The sequence below is a fragment of the Pyrus communis genome, chromosome 4, assembly GCF_963583255.1.
Source record: "Pyrus communis chromosome 4, drPyrComm1.1, whole genome shotgun sequence".
Lineage (NCBI taxonomy): Eukaryota > Viridiplantae > Streptophyta > Magnoliopsida > Rosales > Rosaceae > Pyrus > Pyrus communis.
In genome coordinates this window covers 9,120,677-9,139,310 of record NC_084806.1, presented here as the reverse complement: position 1 = coordinate 9,139,310, position 18,634 = coordinate 9,120,677, and the positions used below count along the sequence as shown (strand labels likewise).

The 18,634-nt window shown below is 37.9% G+C and overlaps 2 protein-coding genes and 1 pseudogene across 2 annotated transcripts in view; 1 reads left to right on the top strand and 2 right to left on the bottom strand.

Moving 5' to 3' along the window:
* Positions 1-18,634, bottom strand: part of LOC137731546 (uncharacterized) — a 35,231-nt gene continuing 16,597 nt past the window's right edge. The window contains exons 9-10 of the mRNA XM_068470674.1: positions 545-612; positions 1-403 (exon numbers count right to left, since the gene is read on the bottom strand). Coding sequence (XP_068326775.1) covers positions 86-403; positions 545-612 — 386 coding nt within the window. The 3' untranslated portion in view covers positions 1-85. The remainder of the gene's footprint in view (positions 404-544; positions 613-18,634) is intronic.
* LOC137731171 (pentatricopeptide repeat-containing protein At3g48810-like) lies at positions 2,426-11,476 on the top strand (annotated as a pseudogene).
* LOC137732205 (desiccation-related protein PCC13-62-like) lies at positions 12,805-14,460 on the bottom strand. Its single transcript, XM_068471505.1, has 3 exons — positions 14,088-14,460; positions 13,674-13,899; positions 12,805-13,427 (listed from the first exon to the last, which is right to left on the bottom strand). The coding sequence occupies exons 1-3, from the start codon at positions 14,420-14,422 to the stop codon at positions 13,050-13,052; spliced, it is 939 nt and encodes a 312-aa protein (XP_068327606.1). The 5' UTR covers positions 14,423-14,460; the 3' UTR covers positions 12,805-13,049.

Here is an 18,634-nt window from a genome sequence, read left to right as displayed (position 1 = left end):
AACATTGAACATATGAACTTTCTTATCAGGAATCAGCATCACTAATGCTTGGATAGTGCGAAACAAACGGGAACAACTTGGATACTCACCATTTCTTTCCCTTTTTCTTTCTCTTGTTAGCACTGCCACTGGTGCTGCCACCACTCTTGGTACCAGGTCCAGATTTGGCAGATGGGCTCTCAGTGGAGGTGCCGGTACCAAAATTTTCAAACATGCCAGTTTGCACTGCATTCTGTAACCACTCGAAGAATTCTTCCTCTGTCATGTTCTCTTCCAAGTTCGATGTTGGCATCTGACCTCCTCTTTGCCCCGAACTTGTTCCCTTTCCAGTATTATGCTTAGAGGTCACACTAATGTTAACATGAAAACTTGGCTTGTGAGTGTTGGCTGGACATCTCATTCCCTACAACAAAATTTAGCTTCATGCACATCTGCTTTCAATGTGACAAAAACTGTGTGTGGGTGCAGAAGGCGGCTTGAGTGTTATTCTAAAGGAAAAAGAATATCCACGATAAACTCAGTAGAATAGTTCAAATTGAATTACCTGGCAAATATACCACTCAGTAGCATTGTATATCTTGCTATCCGCACAAACAAATGCGGATGGAGCATCTATATGCACATACAACATTGTTTAAAAAAGGATGATCTTGCATTACGTAAATTTCAGCAAACTATAATTGTACTGGTGATAGTTCTTTTTTATTCTCTTTTAACGCAAAATTCTAAAGCAACCTTTCTCCAGCATATATAAATGCACATACCTTCTGCAACATTCCAAAGAAGAAGGGTTGGGAAGATTGTTCAACCCACCCATCACCATCTTTTGCTTGATGAAAATCTTTGCGATCCTTTCAAAAGAGAAATTCCACAAAGAGGAGTACATCAGCACCAGGCGAAAAAATCTCTAACAGCATCATCTTTAAAGATGCTAAACCCTCTTTGATAGATGCAAACTAATAGAACATCATTAAACGCTTTAAAGGTAAACGAAAACCTGGCACCACCGTGCTTGAGATTTTGATTTCCTGGTGAGCACCCAGACATGAAAATTGCCGCACTTATTGCAGGCGATTCTCCTTGAATCCCCAAATGGGTCTTCACCATCGGCTTTCGGGTGTGCAAATCCAGGGGGAAAGACACCCTGCCCTCCATTCTAGGAAACACATTGCAATATTAGGTAAGGCGGAAAAACTTAGAACACGTAATACTTGACATCCTTCAGAACTATATTCAGTAAATGAACAACTAATTCCTAGCAGAAGCCATAGCAAAGGGACGTATCCAAAACAACATAAGCTTCTACTAACAATTCCAAAGTTAATCACAAAGTTGAATGAAGGGATCCCCTTGGATTTTTGGGAACCGACTGACAGGCTTCACTGTCAAGCATCAACCCCTTCTTACATTCCCCATGGATATGGAAGAGATTGGTCAAAAAATTTTGAATTCTAAAGCCAATTACAAGAAAGCATAAAAATTAGATATATATTACCTTTTGTGCAGTACTTTGAAATCTACGGAAAAGGTTCAGCAGTTCCTCTCTCCTTAATTCGTCGTCATATGTTTTTCGCTTCAAGGAATCAAGCAAAATCCGAAAATGATTAAATAATTAAATAAATTATTTTAGGATTTAATTAATTATTTTTTACCAACAGACTCATCATTTCAGATGAAGTCTGAAGTGTGGTGAAAGAACGTAGAAAGCAACCACCCCTATGAGAAGATGTCTCCCAACAGATGCATCTCTTTTCCATACCTGTTGCAAACATGCATATATAATCATATTATACATACATCCATCTGCATGACATTTAGAACACAGAAAAACATAATTCTTCTTCTACAATCCAAAACATTCTTACAGAGAGAACTACAAAGAAAATCGCCAGAAGTTAAGTTTTCTGGTGTTGGAATTTTAACTTGATCGTTGAATCCTGTTGAAGCAGACGTCCGTAGAACTACAAGCACTGAGTATGGGCGAAATATCTGTTTCAAGGACATTGCGGTATGCAAGCCTTGATCTTTAGTTTCTATTTAATATTATTTCGTGTTCATACTCTGTTAAGTTAGTTGTATACATTCATCATTTATTAGCATATATAAAATTATCATTGATTGTTGATATTATTCCAACAAATACTTGATAATATTCTATCCAAACGATTTCGATCATTAAAAATATTACCTAAAAAAGTAAATTGTAGCAAAATTTTCAACATGAAATCATTGTTCTCTTAAAGAATCATCCCCAATCATCAGCCACGTACACCCAACGTGCATGCAAAGACAGATGTTCTCAATCTCATGAGATTTTTCTTTTTTCTTTTTCTTTTTAAATGTGCATTAAACTCATGAGCTCATCAGAATGCTATATAAATGACCATGTCAATCCCACTGAGACACACTCAAAACTGTAACAAACATGGCTACATTTGCTTATGCCACCACAGCCACCGCCATTGCTGCCTTTCTCATCCTCCTCCCACTGTCTTGCTCATCCGAATCGATTTTGGACCACCACGACGACGACTCCTCCTCCTCTGTCACGCAATCGGACGTCGATCTTTTGGAGTTTCCTTTGAATTTAGAGTATCTGGAAGCTGAGTTCTTTTTGTATGGTGCTTTCGGGCGTGGCTTGGATACAGTTGATCCGAGCTTAACCCTAGGAGGCCCAGCTCCCGTCAGTGCTAAAAGGGCACATTTGGACCACTTCACTAGGGATGTCATCACGCAATTTGCATGGCAAGAAGTTGGGCACTTGAGGTTAATCTTCTATTCACTTTTTTTTTCTTTCTAATTTATTATTTTCGTGTAGCTTTTTCATTTCCCCACGGATTGTTTTGGCATTTAGATTGGATAAATTAAAAAAGAAAAATTAGTATTCAGTCCTTAATTTTTAATGTTCATTGATTAAAACCTTATTAGTTTTTAGATTTTGATCAAAGTCATTATCATTAATATATTAATGAATTACATGTAAGTTACATGATTTTTATAATAAAAATTAGTAATTGATTTAGAGTTTTAATACTCACACCCTTATTAAACTCCTAATTAAATTTCAATTCAAACATTTCTAAAATATAAATAATAGAATTAGAAATAAGTGTGTACCCATTAAATTTTTATAAAAATATTAATATGTACCCAATCTTAAATATACCAATTTGTGATATGAAAAATGTACCCTTTTTTTTAATATAAAATGTACCCATTTTTTATATAAAATTCATTCAATCTTTTCTCTAATCTATTTTTAAACTTATATGAGTACGTTCTATTTCATTGATTTGAGAATGTATCTATGTCAAGTTTAATAGAAGAAATTTAATAATGTTATTAAGCCTAATATCTTCCTTTTTTTTTTTTTGAAAAATGTTTTGGTACAATATTTTTTGGTTAGTTTTTTATGAACGTACCCATGTGTGTGTATGTATACACACACAATATACTAGAGAGTATAATTTATCTTTAATTTTTTTAATCCCATAAATGTAACATCCCACATCGTCGAGGGGAGTGGATCATGTAATCCTTATATGTATATTCTCATCCCTACCTAGCACGAGGCCTTTTGGGAGCTCACTGGCTTCGGGTTCCATGAGAACTCCGAAGTTAAGCGAGTAGTGCGCGAGAGCACTCCCATGATGGGTGACCCACTAGGAAGTTCTCATGTGAGTTCCTAGAAACAAGGGTGTGGTGGGGGCCCAAAGCGAACAATATCGTGCTACGGTGGAGTCGAACCCGGGATGTGGTGGGGGCCCAGGCCGGGATGTGACAATTTAGTATCAGAGCCAATCCCTGGCCAAATGTGTGCCGACGAAGATGTCGGGCCCCTAAGGGGGTGGATTGTAAAATCCCACATCGCCCAGGGGTGGATTGTCTCATCTCTACCTAGCACGAGGCTTTTTGGGAGCTCATTGGCTTTGGGTTCCATGGGAACTCCGAAGTTAGCGAGTAGCGTGCGAGAGCACTCCCATGATGGGTGACCCACTGGGAAGTTCTCATGTGAGTTCCCAAAAACAAAATCGTGAGCATGTGGTAGGGGCCCAAAGTATACAATATCGTGCTACAGTGGAGTCGAGTCCGGGATGTGGTAGGGGCCTGGGCCGGGATGTGACAATAAATTATGGGGTCTTATTTTAAATCTCATTAATATAAATAACTACAAATTTCATTTTTAAGTTAAAAATATAATAACCTACATAGAAATACATTATTATATTAATGTCAGGGACTTCAATCAAAAACTAAAAATCACAAAGATTTTAATCAAAGAACATTGATAGTTAGGGACCGCATCTAAGGTGTCCAAATTAAAAATAATCAAAGACAAGAAATAGGGAGTGCATGGTCAAAAATTAAAGGGAAATTTAGAAATATAACCAAAAATTGTACTTCAAATAGCATTATAGCTATAATTTTAATTTTATACCCTTAATCACTGAATACTTATATGCTGTTTTTCTAAACCCACCTGTAACCAGTATCCATCCAAGTCAGTTCTGACGGGGAGTTGAGATTGAAAAGCTGAGCCTTGGTTCATTCATTTCACACGCGTTTTTGCCTCCCTATCTCTCTCTGCCTTCTTTTCTTACCATCTCTAGTCTTAAAAAGCTTCAACTTTTAGCTTCTGGGTATTCAAAAGAGAAGAAACATGGAGGAGAAGGAAGAAATCGGTAGAATTAGAACATATAATTATCAATTTAACTTCTTTAACTTGTATCTAAATTAAATGATCGTTGAGTTGTATTGAGTTTTCTTCTAAATTTTCAAAATTTTCCATCTGAGTTTTATCTCTGATTATCATATTTGGTATTGGATAGCTGCTGGACTTGATTCATCATCATTATCATCATCATCATCTTCTTCTTTTTCTCTCCAAACTTTTTCCATTTTTTTAATTTATAATTTTGGGTGAAAAATTATAATCAATTTTTCTAGCTGGGTGGAAAATAATTCAAGAAAAAAGGTGTTTGTAGCCACTTTTTGGGGATGGTTTTATGGGGCATGTGGCCATCTGGAACCCACATGGTGGGGGTGGGGGGACGGAGCTATATTGTGTGTTGGAGAAAAAATAGAGGAAGGTGGGGGTGGGGCAGAGCTGCAGTGAGTGTTGAAGACAGAGAGGTTGAGCTTACAGAACCTACATGGTGGTTATAGCAGGTAGGAAGCTCAACGTCGGTAAGGTATTAGGGAAAAGAACACCGAGATTTAGGTAGACGGAGACTAGGCTCGACGACGTAGTCATGGCAATAGCCACCATCTGTGTTCAATGACTAGCAGGTCGGCTTTGCCGACAAGTTTTTTTAAAAATTAAGAGCGAAAGAGAAGTTTCTAGCTGGTAAGGATAGATTAGTAATTTCAGATCAACTTTTGGTTATAATTATCATAAACTTAGAAGTGTGGCTATAATACCATATAAGGTCCGAATTTTAGTTATTTTTCCAAATTTCCCAAAATTAAATATGCGGAAGTCATTTCTGCTTTACAAATGCCCTACATAGTTAGAGCGTTTATCTAACAAAATTACATGTTTTTATTTTTTATTTTTGTGCAGAGCTATTAAGAAATCTTTAATATGCTACCATCTACTTAAATTTAACTTATTGTTTTAAACGTTACACAAATTTATGCAAATTCTTACTTCTCTGCCCTAAGTTTTCTTATTCTTTCTGTTTTTCTACACTAGTTGTTCTACCCTACCTTATTTCATGTCTTCTATATCATCATTGTCATAAGTTGTTTAATCCGATATATAGGAATATATATGTAGAAGGATGGGGATGGAGCCAAATGTGTATACTTATAACATTCTGTTGAAGGCAATGTGTAAGAACAATGGGGTGGATGGTGCTCGCAAACATCCTGTTGAAATGTCGAAGAAGGGCTGTTTGCCGGATGCTGTGAGCTACATGACTTTAGTGTCTGGCATTGTGTAGACGGGGGAAGGTGGAGGAAGCTAGAGAGCTTGCTGGAGGATTGATCCCATTGTCCTTGTTTATAATGAATTGGTGAATGGGGTGTGCAAAGAGTGTGAGATTATAAGGAGGCTTCGGAGTTGTTGGTTGAAATGGTGTGGATAAGGGAATAAGAGGTAACGTTATCATATACTCAAAAATTAATAATATGATCAATGATACGAGGAACGTTTGAGTCTGCTCTTGCAGTTTTGGCCCAAATGTTCGTGAGAGGATGTAACCCTAATGTTCACACCTATGCTTTCTTGATAAAGGGTTGTTTTTGTTAAGGATATTGAAGGACCATCTACTAATCATGAGCATAATACATTAGAATAGTACTCAGATACTTAGCTTAATTGTTAAGTTTTGGTTTGTTAGAGTTAGTTGTGTAAAATGCTTAGTCAGCATTATTGTGTATTTATGTGTATATATACACTTTGTACTTTGGGAATGTTTTAATGAGAATCATTCTTTCACAAACATTATCTCTCTCTAGAAACTTTCTTTCTCTAAATTCTCTTTAGGATCTTAAATTTCTTGCAGATCTCTTATCTTCAACATGGTATCAGAGCCTCGGTCTAACAACTTCGATTCTTGCTTCCGTGCATTTTCTTGCTCTTTTCTACTTCCCAAACAGGTCTTACCTATTTCTTTTCTGCAAATTGTTTGCTAATTCAATGGCGACATCTACAAATTCTTCTGATTCTCTTTCTCCTGCCATTTCTTCTGGCCCTAATTCTCATGGCTCTTCAAACACTTCGATTGCCTCAATTACTATTCAGAATATTGCTGGAATGGTTTCGACTAAGCTCAATCGTCAGAATTACATTACCTGGCGTAGTCTGTTTCTTCCTGTTTTGAAACGATTCAAGTTTTTAGGGCTTATCAATGGCGAAGATCCTTGTCCACCGGAGTTTGTTCGTGACTTTTCTGGTTCTCAAATTCTCAACTCAAAGTATGAAGTTTGGTGTGAACGCGATCAGATTATGATGATTTTGATCAATTCTACACTGGCTGAGGATTTTCTTCCACTGACGATTGGAATGGAAGATTCGCATTCTCTTTAGCAGTCGTTTGAGCGTTGATTTGCTGGTGCTTCGCGCACTCATGTCCACAGTCTTCAATCTAAGATCCAAACTATTCAAAAAGGTGATTATTCTTTAACTGACTATCTCAATTCCATCAAAGATATCTCTGATAAACTAGCTATTACTGGTGAGCTGATCTCTGAGAATGATCTTGTTGCTTACATTCTTTCTAGCTTACTAGATGAGTATAAATCCTTTGTTGATTTCATCGAGACGCGATCTGAAGATGTGAATGCTGATGAACTTCACGGTCTTCTTCTCAGTAAAGAAATCTCTTTCCAGAAACGTCAGACTCGATCATCTTCCTTCTCCTCCGCACATTTTCATGCTTATACAGCACAACAAAATCCTTCTGGTTCCAATTCTTTTTTATGGTGTTCTTGGTCCTGCTTCGAATCAGAATCGATCCTCCTCGGTTTTCTTTGGTCGTCTTAATCCATGTCAACTGCGTAATCAGCTTGGTCATCTTGCCCTCTTTTATGGTCGTCTTTCACAGTTTGCGTCTCAGCAATCTTCGGGCTTTAACAACACTCATGTAGGCATGTCTGCCATGACATGCTTATCTTCTCCAAGCTATTGGCTTACTGATAGTGGTGCTTCGCATCATGTCACTCCTGATCCAGTATCCCTTAATTCAACAATTCTATACACTGGTACTGAACAACTGTTTGTCAGTGATGGTAAAGGTTTCTGCATTTCTCATACTAGATCTGCACTTATTCGAACTGCTAATGCTGTGTTTAGACTAAATAATGTTCTTTTAGTTCCTAAAGTGTCTCATAACTTGCTCTCAGTCTATCGTTTTGTTCATGACAATTGGTGTTCTCTGACATTTGATCCTTTTGGATTCTATGTCAAGGACCTAAGAACTGGGATGATGCTTTTCCAGGGCCCCAGTGAAGGAGGTCTCTATCCATTATATTGGAATGCATCTAATGTTGTATCTAGTGTTGCCATTTCACCTCATGCTCTCCTGATAGCTCAAGCTGACATTCATATATGGCATCACAGGCTTGGACATCCTTCTAGTATAATGTTAAATAAGGTTGTCAATAAAAGTAATCTACCTGTTGTTGGTTCAGTACATAAACAATCTTTTTGTCTTGATTGTCAATTGAGGAAGGCCTCTAGATTACCATTTTCTACTCTGCCTTGTACCTCCACTAGGCCATTTCATATCATTCATGCTGATGTATAGGGTCTTTCCCCTATTCCTTTATGTACTGGATATAAATACTATCTCATTCTCATTGATGATTTCATTAAATATAGTTGGTTATACCATTTGCACTTCAAATCTGATGTATGTTTTGTACTTCAAACTTTTGCGTTAAAAGTTCAAAATTGGTTTGATGCCAAGATCCAGTGCCTGAGATTTGATTCAGAGGGTGAATTTTTAAGTTTTGTTTTGCAAGATTTTCTTAATGCTCAAGGTATAATCCATCAATTGAGTTGTCCTCACACTTCAGAATAGAATGGGTGTGCACAGCGAAAACACAGACATGTTGTGGAAATGGGTAGGACTCTGTTATCTCACAGTGGTTTGCCTTCTAAGTTTTGGGTTGAAGCATTTCAAACTTCTGTGTATCTCATTAATAGGCTAACATCTCAGTCTTCCTCTTGTCCCTGGGAATTATTATTCAAAGCTTCACCTAAATATCACACTCTGAAGACTTTTGGTTACGCATGTTATCTTTGTTTGCAACCTTATAGTTCTAACAAACTGGACACCAAGAGCAAGCTGTGTGTATTTTTGGGGTATAGTTTGAATCATAGTGGGTACAGATGTTTAGATCCGATTACCAATAAGATGTACATGTCAAGACATGTTGTCTTTGATGAAGCTTGCTTCCCTTTCAAGCAAAGTACTTTTTCCCTTCCCACTTCCTACTTATCACCTACTACACTTTTAGACTCTCCTATTTCTTTTACCATACCGATTCCATCTCCATCATTTCCATCACATCTACCCCATGTTTTCCCCTTATCTACTCCACCCACTGCCTCACCTACTACTGCACCTCCACCTACAGATACTGGTACACTTTAACCTATAGATACTGGTCCTTCCATTTCCCTCATTGTTAATGCTCATCCCATGGTTACAAGGGCTAATGTTGGTATTCACAAGCCTAAAGTGTTCACTGCCACTAAACATTCTCTTTCTTCCACTGTTGACTCTCTCACTGTTATTCCTCATACACCAACCACTTATCTTCAAGCCTCTAAGAACTCAAACTGGTTAACAACAATGAAGGATGAATTTCAGGCCTTGCAGTCCACAGGTACTTGGGAACTAGTACCCCCCAATCCTCACTATAATTTGGTTGGGTGTAAATGGGTGTTTACACTTAAACACAAGGCTGATGGCTTTATAGAACAGTACAAAGTCAGGCTTGTAGCGAAAGGTTTTCATCAACAAGAAGGTCTTGATTTCTCTGAGACTTTTAGCCAGTTGCTAAACCCATTACAATTCGAATTCTTCTCTCTATTACCATCACATATAATTGGTTTATTCATCAATTGGATGTGAGGAATGCATTTCTACATGGCTATCTCAAAGAGGATGTCTACATGGTGCAACCTCCTGGTTTTATTGATCACCCTAAACCGCATCATGTTTGTAAATTGAAGAGGTCACTCTATGGTCTAAAACAGGCACCCAAGGCCTGGTATGAAGCATTTTACAGTGCTATTCTTTCATTGGCTTTCTCTCTTCTTCTTACGATACTAGTCTTTTCATCAAGCGTGATTCTACCATTACCTTTATCCTCGTCTATGTGGATGATATCATCATAATTGGGAGCTCAACTACTATTTATCAGTCCATCATCTCCAAGTTGCAATCTTTGTTTCCTGTCAAAGATTTGGGAGATATCCATTACTTCTTAAGCATTGAAGTTCATCAATCCTCTACCAATCTCTTTCTTATTCAATCCAAATATGCCTTGGATTTACTTAAGAAATCAGACATGCTTGGTGCCAAACCTTGTTCTACTCCAGTGAGTTCAGCTAAGTTGGATCACTTTGGTTCTGTGCTCTCCGATCCTACATCTTATTGGTCAACTGTTGGTGCTATTTGGTATTTGACCTAGACACGACTTGATCTGGCTTTTGTAGTGAATCATGTTTGCCAGCACATGCATGCTCCTTGAACTATACATCTCCAGGCTGTTAAGAGGATTTTAAGGTACCTCAAGGGCACCATTAATTCAGGATTATGGTTTAAACCAGGCAAACAGTGTCTCACAGCTTGGTTTGATGCTGATTCGGCAGGTTGTACAGTAGACCGAAGATCAACTAGTGGCTATTGTGTTTTCTTAAGTCCTAATTTGATCTCTTGGAGTGATAAGAAACAAACCACTGTGGCACGGTCTTCTACTGAAGCAGAGTATCGGGCCTTAACTAATACTGCTGCTGATATCACCTGGGTGTGCAAAATATTGACGGATATTTCTTTTCCTCTTTTACAAACTCTTGTGATTTGTTGTGATAATCAGAGTGCTATTGCATTAGCCAAGAACCCAATTTTTCATGCTCGAACAAAGCATGTCGAGATTGATTACCATTACATCCGAGAGAAGGTTCTTCAAGGTCATATTAGCATTCATCATGTTGCTACTCTCTTTCAGGTTGATGATATTTTTACTAAATCCTTACCTGCAAACAGATTTGCTACTCTCAATCACAAGCTTTCAGTTTGCTCTCCTCCCTTCAGCTTGAGGGGGTGTGTTAAGGATATTGAAGGACCATCTACTAATCGTGAGCATAATGCATTAGAATAGTACTCAGATACTTAGCTTAATTGTTAAGTTTTGGTTTGTTAGAGTTAGTTGTGTAAAATGTTTAGTCAGCATTATTGTGTATTTATGTGTATATATACACTTTGTACTTTGGGAATGTTTTAATGAGAATCATTCTTTCACAAACACTATCTCTCTCTAGAAACTTTCTCTCTCTAAATTCTCTTTAGGATCTTGATTTTCTTGCAGATCTCTTATCTTCAATAGTTTTGTGGAAGGGAGAGTGCACGAACCTCTTGACTTGTGGAAGCGGAAGATTTGCGAGGGATTTAGGCCGAATATTGTTGCATATACTACTCGGATACATGATCTCTGCACTAATGGAAAAATGGGGGATGCTGTATCTGTTTGCTATGAGATGGAGAGGAATGGCTCCCCAAGACCACATATAGCTCTCTTATTGATGGCTTTGCAAAAGCAGGTACCCTTGTTGGCTGCCCTCCATCTGTACAACATGATGAACCGTGGTTGCCGCCCTAATGAGTTTTTGGACGGTCTATTCAAGGCAAACAGATTTGAAGAAGCTTATGGAATTGTTAGCGAGATCGAGGAAATAAGGATGGGACTGAATTTGGAAACTTACAATACCACTTTGAATGATTTTTCTTCAGGCTGGTAAGGGGAAGGAAGCCTGATACCATCACATACAATACGATTATATATGCCATATGCAAGCAAGGTTCGATTAGCACTGCCATCACATGGAATGCACTAGTGCGGTGTTTCTTTAGCATTTTAGGTCATTTGGGGCCAATCTGCATATTGGACAATATAGTTCGCAAAGCCTAGGAAATGTGAATGCGATGCTCTTATAGAGAATCATCTAATTTTATGATATGATTAGCCCAACTATTGTTAAAATGTGACAAATGCACCGGGCTAGCTTACAAAGTTTCTTACAAAATAAAGCTCTCTTACCTGTGAATATCTAGAGAAGCTCATACGCTCATTCCTTACTTTCAGAAGTCGAACACGCTGTTAATGCACTTGTACCTGTGGAAATTTTCAGGTCGACGGGCCGAGGGCCCACTCCAACAACACCGATACTGTCCCCACTTAACCACCTGTACAATCCTCAAGTGTGGGGTTTTATCACAGAAGGCCTCGGTATTAATTAGAGAGGGGTATTTCTATTTAAAGCATTCTTCTCTTCTCCCTCTGTCCGATGTGGGACTAGGGGTTCCAACACTCCCCCGCACGTGAGACCCCACTTATGGGTCACACGTGGAGCCATGTCGGGACTCACCCAATCACGCGGGGCCAATGGGGACCCACCCAAACACGTGGCATCTTTGGCCTACGTGGACAATCACGCGGGGCCAATGGGGACCCACCCAATCACGTGGCAGTACGGGCCCGTCCCCTGGCTCTGATACCATGTGGAAATTTTCAGGTTGACGGGCCGAGGGCCCACTCCAACAACACCGATACTGTCCCCACTTAACCACCTGCACAATCCTCAGGTGTGGGGTTTTATCACAAAAGGCCTCGGTATTAATTAGAGAGAGGTATTTCTATTTAAAGCACTCTTCTCTTCTCCCTCTGTCCGATGTGGGACTGGGGGTTCCAACAGTACCCCCTTGAAGGCCCTGGGAGATTAGTGGCTCTGGAGGAAGCCTAGAATCCAATGCAACATGTTGTCCAGAAATTCTCCAACAGGACACTCATCTTTAACTCTTTTTCTTATGGCATACTGGCTTTGCACTCTTGTTGTAGTAATGTGCAAGAATTATGTATGTGACCCACATAGTTTCGTTCGTTTTTTTTTTTTTTTTCTTTTTTGGGTCAAAAATGTAATCCGTGTGATTTGCTCACTTATGTGTCATGTTTATGAATTCTAAATAGAAAATTTTGGCAACATATGCAAACTACAACTTATTATAAGAGTTTTCTTACTGCATTTTCCGTGCTCTATTAATATAATATTATGTGAACAAACTCGAAGGATTTATGCGAACAAAATGAAGCATGAAACGATTCCTTACATCAAATTAATTAAGAACATGATTTATTCTGTCTAGAAAAGGGAAAGAAAAAAAAGAAAAAAAAAACATTCTGAAGAAGGTAAACTAGATGGCAACCAAACTAGTCCTATTTTTTAAGTTATTAACTTTTTAACACACATATCCTACCATTTATATAATAACACGTGATGTACCACCTCATGTACCGGTCATACTGAAAAATCTCTCCTATTCCTTTTTCAAATAAGATTTAGCAATCCGGCCGTCAGCTCCTTTAGGGTAGATACCGCCAGGTACACGTTCATTACCGCTACCGTATACGATCCTTAGTATCTCCTCCGGAGTCCTATCATATGCAACTGAGTACTCGTCTGCGGCAAGAATATTGCCGCTTACTTTTCCCTCAGCACCCAAGTCTTGGGGAACCACAAGGCCTTCATCTTTCAAACCTTCGTGTCCTAGATTATTCCTTAGTTCCGAAATGAGAGTTGTGAACTCAGCCACTGTAATGCCATATGGTTCTACTTTCAACTTTGCACGCTCGTATAGCAATGCTCGAATCACTGCATCTTGGCCTGATTCCACACCCAAAAGACCTGCAACTAGCTGAACATGATCCACATAATCAATGATGTTAGGGCCAATTTTACTCTTCAAAATTATTGTGTTTGAAGCATAGACCAATATAAATATAAACAGTTTGATTTTAGTTACAGGGTAATGTTTTCTTGTCAAACTAGTTTACCAAACAAATATAGTAGAGCCATGTTTATTCTTGTCATAAAATGCCATCAAGATTCACAGTCTGCAAAACATAATAAGAATCTAATAGAATACTTTTAAAATACTTACCCTTTTGGAAGTAGCACCTTGGAGCTTAGGGCTTGCACCAACATAGCCAGTGAGACCAACATAAGGAATGAGATAGGATGCAAGGAGATAGTTGATTGAATTGGCATAAGGGTCAAATGGTGGATTTAAGGGACTCCCAAATGCAGAATCAAACACATGAGCAAATGATGCTGCACTTATATTCAACAATGGCCTTGGGAAACCCTTCACAGTTTTCTTAATAGCTCTGCACAAAAATTAGAAGAAAAAATAAATAATTTTGTAAGCTTTCTATGTACCATTTGTAAATCAGACATGAATTCCGCATATCTATTTGCTTATCAAATTCATTCAATCTAAATACTAGAAACAGTCTGTACAGAAATGAAAAAGTTAGACGAAAATCATAAATTAGAAAGGAAAAAAAGATTGAACCTCAAGTGTCCAACTTCTTGCCATCCAAATTGCTCGATGACATCTCTAGTGAAGTCGTCCAAATGTGCCTTTTTGGCACCAATGGGAGACGGACCTCCTTGGGCTAAGCTCGGATAAACTTTATCCAAGCCATACCCCAAAGATCCATACAAAAAGAACTCAGCTTCCAAATACTCTAAATTCAAAGGAAACTCCAAAAGATCGACGTCCGATTTCTGGACGGACGAGGAGGCGCCGTGGTGATGGTTGTGCAAAATCGATTCGGAAGAGCAGGACAGCGGGAGGAGGATGAGGAAGACAATGGCGGTGGTGGTGGCATAAGCAAATGTGGCCATGGTTGCAGACTTAGTTTTGAGAGTATGTCTGAGCAGCGGTGGACTTGTTCATATATATAGCATGGGTGATGAGCTCATGAGTTGAATGCACATTAAACATAAAAATTTTGAAGAAAAAAAAAAATTAAAAAAAATCCCTCATGGGTTTAGTGACACGTGGCAGAAGAATACTCGTTCAAAGTTTGAATAGCCAGCTGGGTCTTTTGATCTCTATCCCTTACAATTATTTATTATTTTTTCAGGATTTTAATTTGGATTATTGAGGCAGTTACTTAGGATCCTGAATAACGTTTGTCCTTGATGCATGGTTCGCGTAGGTAGCCGATGATCGGGGGATGATTCATGATTTATAATTGCCAACAAACCACACGTTTGCACGTTGAAAGTTTTGCTGTAGTTGTCCTTTTTGGGTAATATTTTATAATAAGAAAAATATTAAGAAGACTCTTTCAGAATAAAACCTCACAATTTAACATTAATTTTGATGCAAATATTATAAAATGTGGTGTAAAAAATATGAGGTGATAGAAAATATGTGGAGAATCTTGTTTTTAATATCTCCTTATTATTTATCTTTACAATAATGCTATTATTATCATTTATTTGTAATACAATTTTATTTCCTCCTTCAGATGGCATCTCATGTGACCAGAGATTTTTCAATGAGCTCGGATAACAGAGTAGTACACCACACGTTGCTATATAAGTAGTGAAATATTTGTGTTAAAACAATAACAACTTAAAAAATAAAACTTCATTCCACTTATATAATAGCACATAATGTACTACTTGTGTTTCGAGCATAATGAAAGATTTTTCCAACCACATTAATTTCAATTAAAAATAATTTAAAAGCCATTTAATTAAACAATTTATGATGATTGGAGTTTAGGACCTTCCTTCCCATTGATGTCTGCTCCTTCCGTCCTCTTTCTTTTTCACGCCAGTTCTCTCGACCATATAATCTAAACTGATTCTCATACGGCATGATGAATCCTCAATCGGTCCCCTACTTGGATTATTGGTAAGCATTTACCATTATGTTTCATTGAATTCCTATTTTTAAGTCTTTTTTTTAAATGAAAAATAAAGACAGATGCTTAACAACAATCCAAGTAGGGGATCGTCGATGAATCATGCCGTATGAGAATTAATTTAGATTGTGGTGGCCTGTGAAAGAACTGGCGTGAAAAAAAAAAAAAAAAAAAAAAAAAAAAGAGGAGCAAACTCCTCGTAAACTTTTATTTGATCCTATCTTTATTCTCATCATGCCGTATGAGAACAAGTATGAGAATGACATGGCAACTAGAATTGATTTAGAGTACGGATTCTCAACTAAAAGTTAAGATGACTAGTAAATGACATGGCAATGCCTTCAAATAAAGTATTTTGATAAAGGAGTTTTGTGAAGTTAAGATGGATCCGGCCTTCATCTTCCTCCTCTGCCGTTTACGTCTGCAACTCTCCAACAACAACAAAAAGCTCTGCAATATGCCATTAATGAAATTCATCTTTGTCTTTGATGCAGTGAATCAGTTGCCCGCCATTTAAAATAATAATACAAATAAATAAAAAATAAAAAAAAACCAAAGCTAATAGGAAATCCAAACAAAAATATATCCCAATATTCCAAAAACTTATTTTATCTGCCATGAAAATATGAGTTTCCTTCCTCATTTAATTACAACTAGCCTTCATACACGCTCTTACGTGCAACTACACATTTTTTGAATCATATTATTGTTAGTCCATTGTAAGGCTCATCCCACCCCTTCTCATTTCGTGTAGATAACATCGTTTGTTCAAAAAAAAATTTATTTGACAATTAATTGAATCACATTATTATGCGCGTGCGAAATACTTTTTTTATAACATGCACTACGCTTCTCTTAAGATGTTTTGAACGTGTTTAAAAATAGAGAAAATAATATTTAATAATCAACCGATTGAATCCAATTATTGCTAGCCCATTGTGGGGTACTAAAAAAAAAAGCTGCACAAAAAAAATTAATTATAAAAAAAACTGTTTATATGACGTAAATTGCTTTTAACTTTTTTTGTTTGGGGGGTATTTCTATCCAAAACTTTTAGGTGAAACTCGTGACCCCAAATGAGGGATGCGCGCTTTATATAGTGGTTCGGTATGGGATCTCAAACCGAAAATGAGATCCGAATCCCAAACAGAAAATTATTGGGATGGAAATTTGAAGACCAATCCCAAACCGAAGTTTCGGTATTTCCAATTTTCGAGATTCTAGAAATGTTATGAGTATTTCAAGATGGATCGGGATTGGATTTTCGATTTTGGACTTTTGGGTTTTTGGGTTGAAATTTGAAATTTTTGGGCTATGGACTAAAATATGGGTTTTTTGCCTAAAATTTTGTCCTCCAATTTCATATCAATTGAAATTTAGGCTTTTTACGTCATACCTATTTGAAATTTCATATCAATTGAAATACAAATTTATTCTTACCAAGTCTAGTTGATGTTCCAAATTTTCAAACTACTTAATTTCATGCTTCCATTTCTAATATAGTCTACTATCAAGGTACTTAAATTGTAAGAACCCGTCCCCAATTATTACGATTTTTATAATTTTTAAATGTGAATTTACGAAAATGCCCTTCGAGGCAAAGTGTTGACTTTTGTTGACTGCCGTGTCATGTCATGTAAGGTTCAATTTCTTAGTGTATCCTCATAGTACTCATCGCCACGAACGCGTGGGCACAAACGGATCGTGATTTGGAGTTATAACAAATGAGTTATTAACGTTTAAAGTTGGGGGCATTTTAGTAAATTGGTTTATTTCTAGAATGCTCTAAATTTTTGGAGCAAAATATGGAAAGCCACGTGTGTGGCCCAGATTAAGGTAAGAGTGTTGGGCGGTGGAGATGAAATATAAAGGAGAGAAAGGGGGGAACCGGACCAATGAGAAAAAAGAGAAAGAGAGAGTGATCAATGGGAAGAGAGAAAAATGAGGGAAATGAGGGAGGAGAAAGAGGAGGGGAACCCGCCCGGTTCTTCTTAACCCATGCCCAACCCGGCTTCTTCACACCTTCCGACGCCTTTGCATGCGAGTTTTCCGGCAAATCGCCGCCATTCATCACCTGGAAAACATTCCACTACCCTCCCTCTTCCTTTTCAACCTAAAATTATAATGAATTTGGTTGTATTTTGAGGAAAACATCACGACGGAACCATGGGCGCCATGAGGACCTTTGGCCGAGATCCACCAAACCTAAAACATTTTCCTTCAATCAACATCACCAATAAACTCTTCATGAACCCAGAAACAAAGCCCAATCAACCTTGGAGGCGTCGGAGCTTGTATGGAGTTGAATCAAGAACCACTCTTTAAAGGGTTTCCGACGGGTTTTAGTGGAATTAGGGCTTTTCCCGGCCAAATTGGCCTTAGTCACAGGCGGCAATCTTTTGTGACGCCTTGATATTTGTGCTAGAGAGTTATAGCGCGGACTCCAGGTGAGTGGGCTTTTGGTTTTCTATATATATACGTATGTATACTTTATGTTTTTTTCCCAGAAATTGTTTTAAATGAAATGTGATTGAAATGCCATGTCATACTTGCGTTATATTTTAGTATATACATTGGTGTAGTCATGTATAATGTTGCATGATGTTGCGGAGCCCAGGTAAGCTACAGGTGAGTACATTATGGTGTTAGTTGTTGTGATGTATATGGTTATGCATAAATGCATTTGGTACTCATTATCATGCACCCCGGTGTTAGTGCTCCGCCCGAGGTCAGGGCCAACCTTCACGTGATCGTTCACCTCCCACACCGTAAATTCACCTTGGATCCAAGGCAGGTGCCAACCTGTCGTACAGACCACATTAGGTGGTTCCGACTCGTAGGTGACTTGCGATACTTCGTACAGCCTTCACATGATTGTAGCACTTGAGAGTATTTATTTACACCCAGCCTGTCGTACAGACCACATTAAGTGGTTCCAACTCGTGTGCAGGTTTAAAGCCGTACAGGTCACGTTAGGTGACTCCGGCTGGCATATCATTTTATATTGATTTATTTCATCTGGCTTATTTATTTCATTGCTGAGATACTTGACATGACATATACTTGGTTTTCACTACTCTCAAGCATGATTTCTATATATGTATGTATTATTATTTTCTGGAAAATTATACGGGTTTTACGGCGAATGGTTATAATGTTTTTAAAAAGGTTTTTATTA